This window comes from Ictalurus furcatus, chromosome 22 (genome assembly GCF_023375685.1).
Source record: "Ictalurus furcatus strain D&B chromosome 22, Billie_1.0, whole genome shotgun sequence".
NCBI lineage: Eukaryota > Metazoa > Chordata > Actinopteri > Siluriformes > Ictaluridae > Ictalurus > Ictalurus furcatus.
Genome location: NC_071276.1, coordinates 6,271,822 through 6,285,263, shown reverse-complemented (window position 1 = coordinate 6,285,263; position 13,442 = coordinate 6,271,822). Strand labels below are relative to the sequence as shown.

Sequence of the window (13,442 nt, the reverse complement as noted above, 5' to 3'; positions counted from 1 at the left end):
TTCCACTCCTCCATGATGACATCACAGAACTAGTGGATGTTAGAGACCTTGTGCTCCTCCACCTTCCGTTTGAGGATGCCCCACAGATGCTCAATAGGGTTTAGGTCTGGAGACGTGCTTGGCCAGTCCATCACCTTCACCCTCAGCTTCTTTAGCAAGGCAGTAGTCATCCTGGAGGTGTGTTTGGGGTCGTTATCATGCTGGAATACTGCCCTGCGGCCATGCTCTTCTTCAGTATGTCACAGTACATGTTGGCATTCATGGTTCCCTCAATGAACTGTACCTCCCCAGTGCCGGCAGCATCATGCAGCCCCAGACCATGACACTCCCACCACCATGCTTGACTGTAGGCAAGACACACTTGTCTTTGTACTCCTCACCTGGTTGCTGCCACACACGCTTGACACCATCTGAACCAAATAAGTTTATCTTGGTCTCATCAGACCACAGGACATGGTTCCAGTAATCCATGTCCTTAGTCTGCTTGTCTTCAGCAAACTGTTTGCGGGCTTTCTTGTGCATCATCTTTAGAAGAGGCTTCCTTCTGGGACGACAGCCATGCAGACCAGTTTGATGCAGTGTGCAGCGTATGGTCTGAGCACCGACAGGCTGACCCCCCACCCCTTCAACGTCTGCAGCAATGCTGGCAGCACTCATACGTCTATTTCCAACCTCTGGATATGACGCTGAGCACGTGCACTCAACTTCTTTGGTCGACCATGGCGAGGCCTGTTCTGAGTGGAACCTGTCCTGTTAAACCGCTGTATGGTCTTGGCCACCGTGCTGCAGGTCAGTGTCAGGGTCTTGGCAATCTTCTTATAGCCTAGGCCATCTTTATGTAGAGCAACAATTCTTTTTTTCAGACCCTCAGAGAGTTCTTTGCCATGAGGCGCCATGTTGAACTTCCAGTGACCAGTATGAGGGAGTGTGAGAGCGATGACACCAAATTCAACACACGTGCTCCCCATTCACACCTGAGACCTTGTAACACTAACAAGTCACATGACACTGGGGAGGGAAAATGGCTAATTGGGCCCAATTTGGACATTTTCACTTAGGGGTGTACTCACTTTTGTTGCCAGCGGTTTAGACATTAATGGCTGTGTGTTGAGTTATTTTGAAGGGACTTTACACTGTTACACAAGCTGTACACTCACTACTTTACATTGTAGCAAAGTGTCATTTCTTTAGTGTTTTCACATGAAAAGTTATAATCAAACATTTACAAAAATGTGAGGGGTGTACTCACTTTTGTGAGATACTGTATATACATACATACATACATACACACACACATATATATATATATATATATATATATATATATATATATATATATATATATATATGTGTGTGTGTGTGTGTGTGTGTGTGTGTGTGTGTGTGTGTATATGTATATGTATATATTTGTGGCACACAAGTTGCACTTACCATTAAAGAAGCATATTAAATTGGTTTGAATCTAATTGAACTATTTAAAGGAAAAGTGACCTTCAGTTAACTGAAAATCATAAATCAAATCATTGTATTCTAATATCTGCCATACTGTCACGATACTCAAATTATAAATCAGTAATCCAACACGTGGTCCAAAAACATGCAAAAAGTTCAGGCGATCGGCAAACAGGCATAAATAGGGTGAAGCAATAATCAGAGTCGAGAAAATAAAATGAGGTCAGAGATCATGAAACAAAAAGAGAACAAAGGACAACCGCTTGGCAAGTGAGTTAAACTCAATACTACGCAAAGTCATAGTGTTTGAGCAGTCTCTTATATACTGTGGTGTGAGTATGTGTGAGATTGGAAACAGGTCTGTGTGCTTAGTATTCCGAAGAAGGTGAACATGTATGTGTGGGAGGTGTAGTCTATTTGTAGGCCACTGTGCAGGGTGGGGAATGTAGTCACTGGTTTGCTGTGACATTACAGAACCCAAACCCACCCCCCACCCCCACCCCGCTTCTCCCGAAGTGCCAAAATACACTCCCTCCCCTAGAGGTCCTGGCCCTATGGGCAAAATGTCTTCACTTGAACTAAGAGACAGAGTGGCGTCCTCAGTGGAGGAGGAGGGCAGAGCTGCGTCCTCAGCGGTACAGGAAAGCAGAGCGACGTCCTCAATGGACTCTGCAGGCTGAACTTGGTTGGCTGTGTCAACAGACTCGGGCGTGAGCAGAGCTTGGTTATCCATGTCAGCAGACTCGGGCGTGAGCAGAACTTGGTTACCCTCGTCAGCAGACTCGGGTGTGAGTAGAACCTAGTTGTCCATGTCAGCAGATTCGGGCATGAGCAGGACTTGGTTGGTCGTATCTACAGACTCTGGCATGCGCATAACTTGGTTGGTCATGTCAGCAGACTTGGACGTGAGCAGAGCTTGGTTGTCTGTGTCAACAGACTCGGTTGTGAGCAGAACTTGGTTATCCATGTCAACAGACTCAGTCATGACAGGAACTTGGTCGTCCATGTCAGCAGACTCGGTCGTGAGGGGAGCTTGGTCATCCGTGTCAGTAGACTCAGATGTGAGCAGAACTTGGTCGTTGGTGTCGTCGGTGTCAAGCGTGAGCAGAACCTGGTTGTCTGTATCAGCAGATTCCGGTGTGATCAGAGCTTGGTTGTACGTGACCTCAGCTTCAGGCATGAGCAGAACCTGGTTGTTACTGACTTCAGCACCGACCTGGGACAGGATCTTGGCATGAGCAGGGCCTGGGTTGGTAGTCTCTTCAACCTGGGTCAGGAACTTGGCTTGAGCAGAGCTTGAGTTGGCTGTCTCTTCGCCCTGGGACATGAATATAACTTGGGAGGTCACCTCGTTGTCCTCTAGCAGGAACTTGACCTTATGCTGGAGTTCTGGAGCTGAGACCCCCTCATGGGTCTCAGGCTGAATCTCTGGGGTTGGGGTTATCATGTTGACTTCTGGCTGAAGCTCTGAGATCATCACGTTGACCTCTGGCTGGAGCTCTGAGGTCACCACGTTGACCTCTGGCTGGTGCTCAGCGTGTGAGACCTCCTCGTGGATCTCTGGCTGGAGCTCTCAGGTCGCCACATTGACCTCTGGTTGGAGCTCTGAGGTCACCGCGTTGACCTCTGGTTGGAGCTCAGCCTGTGAGACCACATCATGGGTCTCAGGTTCAAGCTCTGGTTCTGAGGTCACCACGTTGACCTCTGGCTGGAGCTCAGCATGCGAGACCTCCTCGTGGGTCTCAACCTGGAGCTCTGAGGTCACCACGTTGACCTCTGGCTGGAGCTCAGCAGTGTATAAATGTAGTCACTGGTTTGCTGTGACATGACACATACTTAATATTTGAACCTACATTTGCCAAACATAACTTTAATACATATGTTTCTTACAGGTTTACTGGCAAAATATAATAATATTACAGTACCTCTAAGTTGGGCAAGGCCACTGAAGCGATGCCGGTCATCTGGTGTTACTTTATTTCCGTCTAGGTGGAGCAAGTGAACTAAGCTGTCCAGTGTAAAGCCCGGGTACAAGGTAGTTAGGGTTAGAGGGTTGCCCTCTAGAACTAAACTCCGTAGGCGAGGCAATCTAGAGAGGGTATCCAGAAGAGCATACTGTCCTGTATACCCAGACCAACTCAGATCGAGAGACATCAGCTGGGGCCTACAGTTGGAGAGAGCAAATGGGGTTACTCAAATGAATGTAAATGTAAATGTAAAATGAAATGTATCATGTCCACTTGTTTGGTAAAAAAAAAAAAAACAGAGATGTGGCAACACAATTTATGTGGTCAAGCCCTTACCAAAGATTGGCATTAAAATATTGGAGGTCTTCAGGAGAGCCAAGCCAGTTGTTACCAAGACCTAAATGTAGGAGATGAGGAGGGAGGTCTGTCCTCAGACTCTTGAGACTAGAAATCTGATTGCCACAAAGTTCAAGAACCTTTAAATGGATCAAACAAAATGATCATTCATATCATTCACATCACTGCATAGAAGCACACAGTTATGATTCTCATTCAGGTTTCGGCAACATTATTACAACGTAATAGTACTATATCACTGAAAGCATGTGGTAACCCTTTAAAACAGATTTTAATAAATAGGCAAATAAAATAAATATATGAAGTCTTATTGGCACAATGAATTGAGGGCTGTTTTTAGAGTTGGGATACATGCTCATAATGAGTTATTACTGAAAATTAATTAAATACCTGTCACATGACCCATACATGGTCACATTCACCTGATTATTAATCATGCTGTAAAATGGCAGACTCAGACATGGGACGAGGATCCATGTATCCATGGAAGTTTTAATAAACAAACACACACTCCAAAATACAACCTAAAAACAAGGTCCAAAATCAATCAGAGGTCACCATATTAATAAAACATCAAGCCCAAAGTCAAATACAAGAAAACTTACAAGCGAGAGACAAGGCTTCGCAGTGAGACCATGTCCTTGGACAGTTATTATCGTGTCCACCAGAAAGTAATGAGGAACTGAGCGGTCATGCTAAAACTACAATCACTACAACAGCTCATGGCACATGTTCCTAATCAATTCAGTTCAATTCAATTTTATTTGTATAGCGCTTTTTACAATAGACATTGTCTCAAAGCAGCTTTACAGAAATATCAACACGGTATACAGATATTAAAGGTGCGAATTTATCCCAACTGAGCAAGCCACTGAGTGGCGACGGTGGCAAGGAAAAACTCCCTAAGATGTTTTTTAGAGGAAGAAACCTTCAGAGGAACCAGACTCAGAAGGGAACCCGTCCTCATCTGGGTAACAACAGATAATGTGGGTAACAACAGATAATGTGAAAAATCACACCATTCGTTTAAAAAAAAAAAAAACACCAGCGGAAAAAAAAACCCAAATGCTTCATACATGTACAATGCATGACGTCAAGCACTACTCTGACAGCAACCTTACGCAGGATTCTGACTAATAGAGTGAGCCATCAAAAGACAGCTTGTCCAGTCATCTCTAAAAACTGACTCCTTTAACGATTAAAGCATTCTAAATGAAATGATTGAATGTATGGAGATTTATGGAGGCAGAAGATATCAGATAGGTATACAGTTGCAATCAAAATTATTCAACCCCAAATCCAAATCAAGTGATTTCCCCAAATTCAACTGAAAATGCAACTTATAATGATTTCTCCAGTCTCAAAATTAATCAACCCTTTCATGGGAAGCATATTTAGTACTTAATGGAGCACCCTTTTGCTATTATGACCTGCTGCAAACGAGATGCATAGCTTCTGTCCGTGCTCCTGAGGAATCTTGGCTCATTCATGAGCAATGGCCTCCACTTCAGTAATATTCTTGGGTTTGTGTGCTGCAACCACCTTCTTCAAATCCCACCAGAGATTTTCTATGGGGTTCAAGTCAGGTGACTGTGATGGCCCTGTAGAATCTTCCAGGATTTCTTCTGCATCTAAGCCTTGGTGGAATTTGAGGTATGCTTGTGATCATTGTCCTGTTGGAAGGTCCGATGATGCCCAAGCTTCAGCTTCCTCACAGATGGCATGATGTTTTCTCCTAGGATTTCCTGATACTTCAATGAATCCATCTCGCCTCCACTGGTTTCCAGTGCCAGAGGATGCAAAACAGCCCCAGAGCAGCACTGAGCCTCCACCATGCTTGACTGTGGACAGAGTGTTCTTCATTCTTCTTCCTCCAGACATACCGCTGATCCATCGTGCTGAAAAGTTCCAGTTTTGTTTCATCGCTCCACAGAACAGAATCCCAAACTTCTGTGGTTTATTTATATGATTTTGAGCTGAATTTTCTTGTGCTTTTGGGTCAGTAGCGGTGTACGTCTTGGAGTTCTGGCATGGAAACCTTCTGTGTTTAGTACGTGCCATACTGTGCTCACTGAAACCTCAGTGCCTGTTGCCACCAAGTCTTGCTGCAGGTCTTTTGCAGTCACTCGAGTATTTTTCACAACCTGCCTTCTCAGAAATCTGCTTGTAGCCGGTGATAGCTTCCTTTTTCTGCCCTGTCCAGGTATTTAATAAATTTTCTGCCCCTAGCCAGTTCAGGTATTTCAGGTGTTCCAGCTCAGGTACACCTGGTGCCACTAATGAAGCCCTTGATTAGTTGAATCAGGTATGCTTGAGACAACACCTGTTTTGCGTATTTGTGCTGTTGTGAGGGATTCTATTCAGGGGGTTGAATAATTTAGAAACTGGAAAAGTCATTATAAGTTGCATTTTCAGTTGAATTTGGGGAAACCACTTAAACATTCATTGTTTTGAACTATTTCAGTTGCTTTTGTTTGATTTGTTCATTGCAAACAGCTGAAAGTCTGTACATTTTGACAATAAACCTGATTTTGCTATGGGGGCTGAATAACTTTGATTGCAACTATATATGTCCCTTGAAGGAGCGAAGTACAATGGTTCCTCACCTTAAGTGTCTTTGGAAGGTTCTTTAAAGGAACCTCAGTGATGTTGTTAACAGTTAATATGAGCTCCTCCAGACAAGTGAACATCAACAATCCCTCATCGATGACCGAAACCTACAACAATAAAAAATAGAAAAAAAATACTTAATAAATAAAATGTTTCAGCAACAAACAAAAAAAAAATCCCAATTAAGTGTGCTTTTGCTATGAACATATTCAAATCGAAATGAAAATGATAGGTTTCAATTAAAAATGAATTATAATACTGTCCCATTTAAGAGGAAAGTTTAAATTATATTGTATATGTCAAAATAAAGTAACAATAAAACGACAAGTGTTGCATGTTACATCATTGACCCCTCACTAATAAACCACCCACACAGGTTTATTCGTATATTGTAACCTGGTACACAATCAGCCTAACTGATAAAATCTGCAAAATTGGCCAAATGATGATCTTGAAATCAGATTTTAAGGCACAGGAAATATGACGTGCAGACATGATTAGTACAATTAGCAATTGAAAATGTCATTTATTCTGTGTGGGTAAGCATCGGAGTTTCCCTTGATGGTTCTCTATTATTTCCACCTTATTAAATTTTGACTTAAAAATTTTAATATAACACTGAATCCAACATATGTTACAAGAAGAACATGCACCTACCATGAAATCGGGTCTTAGCAGGTAAAGTTAGATGTCACTTAGATAGATGAGTTCCAGCTATTGTTCTACATAGTCAGTTTATGATGTAGGTCATGCAAGTACACTGCATCCTTCACAGCTGTAGCACACTTATATACAGTACTATGCAAAAATGATAGGCATTCTATTTGTTTTAGTACTAACTTTGTTATAGATTTTTTTATGTTATTACATCAACATTATCGAATCAGTACAAAAACATGTTCGATTTCCAAACATTACTTTTCTAGCAGAGCATTAAATGTTACAGAAAAATGTTTGTATGTCAGTAAAGAAAGCAGCGTATTATGTAAGAGACACTTTTCAGACAAAAAACATAATGAACACTGCTGAGTTTTGCTGCAAAAATAAGAAGCAAGTGCGGCAGTAAAAGTCTCCAGAAGAACCGTGGCTGGTTCTACAAGATGCTCAGTAAAACTCACTAGCTAATTTCTACGTTCTAAACTACACTAATTGTACCTGACACTACTAATACATTTTTTTAAGCAAATGGTCGTCACACCAAATATTGCCTTTGTTTCATTTATTGTTTACTGCTCTTTGTAATATGTTTGTTTAATGAAGAAACATATAATTTCATTATTTTTAAAGGCATCTTTGCTCTACAGCATTTCTTTACATGTGCCTAAGACTTTTGCACAGTACTGTACCAGTTCGCTTCCTCAAATTTTGAAGGCCAAGTCTAGGGACAGTAGTTAGGTTGTTCTTTTCTTAGCATAGACAAAGCCATAATCAATATCCAAAGATGGCTAAATCAGAGAGAATCAAGTAGGAACTGGAAACAAACAATGCATAAACAATAGCAGGTTACTTTGTATAGGGAATCTTTGTATAGATTTGTTGCAATTGCTCTCTTGCAGAACAAAGCAAGGGCAGTGGTACCTCAGTGGTTATGGGTCTATGACAGAGATCAGAAGCTAGGCACACCTGTACTAATTCCAGGCCTTACCTGGAATGATCACACTTTATATACAATAACAGTACATGAAAAATCTTTTAGTAACACCTGAATTAATTCTTAATTAAATATTAATTAATGATGAGTTAAGGCATGTACTCATCACAAACTAATGAAGAGCTAACCTTAACTACGATGTGAGTCTTATGCATGATTTCATGCATGAATAGCAACCACCTTAAGTACATGGTAGTACATGTTTGTTAGTTAATGTATTAATTCACACGTAGGGGTAAACTCAAATCAAATTTCACCCTTGTGGGCAAAGGAGCAGTGCCTCAGGCCCTAGCCACCCAGAGGCTGTACTAGTACTGCAGTGAGATTTGATGGAGAATGACAGAAAATGGGTTTGAGAGGAAATTATTGGTGTTTATTATTAGTCTGTCTTTCTATGTTTGATAAAGAGGATCAAAGTAAATTATGAAAGTAATCCAGAATAAATGTAAAAGTACTCGGATGGAAGAGTCATTCATTCATTCATTTAAATTCAGTAACCACTTTAGCCTTGTCAGGTACATTCAGAGAAAATCCCAGGAACACTATGTGCAAGTCAGGAATGCATTATGAACACACACATTTACACCTAGGAGCAATTTAGCATAACCCCATAACCTACCAACATGTTTTCCCCCATGTGGAAATCAGGAGAACATACGAAACTCCACACATAGAGTAGCCCGAGCTCAGGATCAAACCGGGGACTCTGGAACTGTACCACCTTGGAAGCGTTTCACAGAATAGTAAGCATACAACCAGACAGCTTTTTCATTAATTTCATTTTCAATTGCTGGTCAAATACTTACTGTTCCATAAAATTATATTAAGCATATAAAAGTTCAATGTTAATGTAAAAGTTAAATACCTGAGTTTAGTTTTGTAGTAATTATTTCTCACGTTTCATTTACTTTTAGTTTGTGATTTGCTTTTTAATATTACTTCTGTATTGAGTATTTTATTGAGTGACAGCCTAAAGACAAAAATGTATTAAATAATTTCAGTAAAATGAAGGTCAGGAAACTAGTTTAGCATCCAATTTTGGCATCTCATACTTAAATATATTATTATACCTCATCATTATCATTATTTATATTATAATATATAATATATTATAATATTTAGGGCCCAATGTGACCATACTGGAGGATGCCAACTGATGCCATTGTAAACAATACTATTAAACATCAGTAAAAGTAGAAGTGCCATGTGGGGAGAATCCCAAATGATCGACTGCTCAAATGTTGTAACTGTTGCGCAGGACAAAAGAAACTTTATTTAGAGTTGATTAGATGTGTTTCAAGTTGACTGATTTCTATTTTCGCCATTTATTATTTATTTGCTTGCAGAGAGACAGATGGCACTAATAACCTACAGGCAGTTGAGACGTTCCACTGCGCACATTTCCTAACCTTATTTGGGTGAGTGATATTCCTTTGTGATAAAGAGTTTCTGATAAACTAGAATATCTGATGGTGGGGTATTTTTTTTGGTGTGGCATAGAGAAATTATGTGCGCTTGCTCATATGTGCATCTTGGAAGTGTAACTGTTCATGCAGGATTTTGCTTATGACTATAGAAATGGCAGAATTTCAGAATACAGAAATAAGTATTCAAACAATAAATATATTTAAAAAAAAGTATTATAAGTAATTATGAATGGGAATTATACACACAATACACACAATACCATAGTAAGACTGTGTAATATATATATATATATATATATATATATATATATATATATATATATATATATATATATATATATATGTCTTCATATTGAGGTGAAGGTATTGAAGGCACAATGTTGTGAAGAGCATTGCTTAAATCTTTTTATTTTGTGTTTCCACTGAGTAGCCTTTGGGAGGAAAAAAAATCCGAAAACCTGACTCACCCCTCGGTCCACAATCCGTAGAGTTGTCAAGGTTGAATATATGAAGTTGGCATTAAATTCACATGGTGCCTTTACAGCAAGTTCTCTCAAGGCTAAGGCCTGAGGACTCCATGATGCCTCCTCATGCCACGGCGATAGTGGACTTCGGAGCAGGTCATGGAGATTGTCGGTCTCCTCGAACCGTGCGCCTGTGCTCTCATCATCACGCAAGTCTTCAGAGTCTCTTAATGATGGCTTGTGCTGTAAAATCAAGGATCGTACGCTGTTGTCAGAACTCTATATGCATAATTATTGACCATTCTAATCATGCAAATGATTTGGATTATCATTTGGCTCACCAGCTTGGCTTAAGCTAATAAGTATATAGGTAAATAGCTCACAGGTTTCAGAATGAGAATTGTTTTTAGTGGTCGCTTGTTGATTCACACAGAATCAACAAAAAAAAAAGAAAGAAAGAAAGAAAGAAAGAAAGAGAGAAATAAAAATAATAATAATAATTAAATTAACAGTGCAAATATCAATGAGTATTATATACTGGATTTTACATGTAGTATAGGCAGAATGTAGAGATCGACCAATATATTACACATCATTTAAGCAGTACATTTAGCAATGTAATGAAAACATGCATTGTTGTAGAGTATGGCACATGATGTTTATTTTCATACTGAAAGTTTTCGGGCTCCCCTCGAAAGGAATCATTAGTTTCAAGTGAAATAATAAGTTTCACATTTATCTTAGCAAATTTGCAATCAGCCCGATAAGACATTGAATTCTGAGTGACTTTCCTACCTATAATCCTTCTGAACATTTACAAGTGATTTTAAATCATTCATTTTTCGGTAAAAATAATGTATCATATGTTTCTCCAGGTAATGCCAGGTGTTTAACTACATGCCACTGTACTCACCCAGCTCCCTCTGCCACATGGGAAGCTTTCCAAACACAGGCTGTGAACGAGCTTGTCGATGGCTGACGTTAGTGTGTGACAGGCCATTAGGCTCATGAGCAAACGCCAGTCGTGGATGGGTATTTTTCTTCAATTTTTTTATGGTAAACACATAACATTTCAATAGTGGTTACGTCCTCTGCACTTCTTCCCAGTAAAGACCTTCTCTGTGTTGTGTTGCGTTGTGTATAGTTGCCAGGCGACGCACATAGTGCTCCCATTGGCTCTTTGTTGTGGTATGTCATGATGGATTACTGGTACTAAAAATCAATCAAGGATTAACATTCTGGCAAAATATGGAACTCAGACAGCAAAATGTCAAACTCTCAGTGTTGCAGTATGTCCTACAGTCCTGAATCTCCTACAGAGTTGTATAGAGTCTTTATACTAAGCAGTAATAGAAGTCTATTGGTTTTGTTGAATATTTAATTTTTTATTCTAAAACAAATCTATAAATCTACCAAATCATCTATTTAATACTATACACACTACCAGTCCATAGTTTGGAGACGCTCGACTGAAATGTTTCTCATGATCTTAAAAACCTTTCGATCTGAAGTTGTATGATTAAAATCGATTTGAAATCGGTGTTATAGACAAAAATATAATCGTGCCAACATATTCATTTCTTTCATTAGAAAACGAACATTTTATTTACAAATAAATATTTTTTTTAAATGTATGACTTGGAGCAAAATATTCCGAAAAGCAGCCGATAAGAGTCCAGCGTAGGTGGGAACTCCTTTAATACTGTATAAAAACCATCTCAGGAGGATTCCTCAAGAAATCAGTCAAGAAAACGCCAAGAATACATTTCTGGAAATTCTAGGCAAACAGGGGGTCAACTTTGAAGAAGCTAAAATACTGAATTATTTTATTTATATATTTTTTATCACAACATAATTCCCATAGTTCCATTTGTGGTATTCCAGAGTTTTGATGACTTTATTATTATTGTAAAATGTGGCTGTAAAAAAATTAGAAATAAAGAATGAGTGCGTCTAAACTCGACCGGTAGTGTACGTCACTCTAAAATGGCCATGACTAGCTAGATTTTATGATGTGTTGGGATCTTCCTAAAAAGGTCCTGAAGACTTTGTATAATCGCTGACTCATTAAAACCATTTCCTAATCACAGTGCTCTGATAAATGGTACATACATAGGAAACTTTCTTTTTTATCAGATTTTACACATGCATTGCGCATCCCCACAACGTCAGGTATTTCCCCCGAAATGATTATAAATAAGAAACATACGTACAAAGATAGTGAAAGCACTGACAAGGTATCAACACACACCAAAGACAACTCTGCAACATGGTGAACGTAGCAGGTAGGTCGTTTTTACCTTCACTTCACTTCTCATTAGAAAGTGGTTGTATCAGTGTTACATATATGTTACAGTGTTTTATATATATATATATATGAAACATCCAGCATACTAGTCCTTGTGTAAGTCAGCAATAATGTATAATGTAATCATGTACTAGAACGAGCGCCATTTATGTAAACCTGTTATTTGCCTTGCTGCCAGCACTACTGTCAGAGCTGTTGGTCAATTCAGAGCTGCTTTTAAAAAAATGAACACTTTCCAACCAAAGAGAATTGAGAATTAAACTGCAGTGTGATGTAATTCACAACCATCTTGGCACTTGTAAGATGCCAGGTGTTTGATTTCATTACAAACTTTCATTATAGGCTTTATGATGAACAGTGGCACATATGTTACAACATACTGATCTAAAGTCTTCAAGGAATTCATTAAAATCATTTCAAAGTCATTATTAGAGTTATTATTAAATAAAATGGTAGTTAGGGTTTGGTGGTGTTACCAAATTACAACACAACAACCATGAATAAGGGATAACTACTGTTTCTGGATAACTACTGTATTAACTGTGTAATAAATTCACATTTCTGTTACATGTACAGTGTACATACATAATAACAACAACACAATATTCCTTTTTATAGGATCCACTCTCTGGATGCATATCTTGATCCTTCTTGGCTGCAATTTAATGAGGCAAACTCATTCTCACCCAAATACACTCATTGTTCTTAAAGAGGTATCATCAAACCTCAGTGAAGCCTATGTAAGTTTCTTTTGACATATGATCTTATACTTTTTTTTTTTTAAGAATATCTGAATAAAATGTTTTACATTTGTGATAACAAAATTTCAGAGACAACAAATCAACCCCAAGTGTCCACCAGTGAACCTCACTGGGATATCAAGAAATATCAGCGGCTCTGCTTGTGCCTTCAGCAAATATCTCGAACATCTACTTACCATGGATTATGCCAGTCAAGACATTATGAACAAAACCAACGAGCTGAAACGTCAATTCAGTTCCTGTTTCAAGACGAATGGCTGTAGAAATAATACTTCAATGTTAGATAAAAGAATAAACGATGGAAATTTTTATAATAGAAAATGTCTGGGTTTAGATGTCCTTGAGAGTTTAACATCATGGTTGAAAGTGAATAAACAATACAAATGTGTTGGAAAACACTGAAGCTAAAATTCCTCAACGTTTTGTGCTAAATTATTTAGGTAAA

General features: G+C 39.0%; 1 protein-coding gene across 1 annotated transcript in view; it reads right to left on the bottom strand.

Moving 5' to 3' along the window:
• Nucleotides 1-11,163, bottom strand: part of LOC128599291 (leucine-rich repeat-containing protein 43) — a 28,547-nt gene extending 17,384 nt beyond the window's left edge. Inside the window, exons 1-5 of the mRNA XM_053610808.1 lie at nucleotides 10,842-11,163; nucleotides 9,932-10,171; nucleotides 6,383-6,493; nucleotides 3,756-3,895; nucleotides 3,378-3,616 (exon numbers count right to left, since the gene is read on the bottom strand). Of these exons, the coding sequence (XP_053466783.1) occupies nucleotides 3,378-3,616; nucleotides 3,756-3,895; nucleotides 6,383-6,493; nucleotides 9,932-10,171; nucleotides 10,842-10,937 (826 nt within the window). The 5' untranslated portion in view covers nucleotides 10,938-11,163. The remainder of the gene's footprint in view (nucleotides 1-3,377; nucleotides 3,617-3,755; nucleotides 3,896-6,382; nucleotides 6,494-9,931; nucleotides 10,172-10,841) is intronic.
• Nucleotides 11,164-13,442: the final 2,279 nt, after the last annotated feature.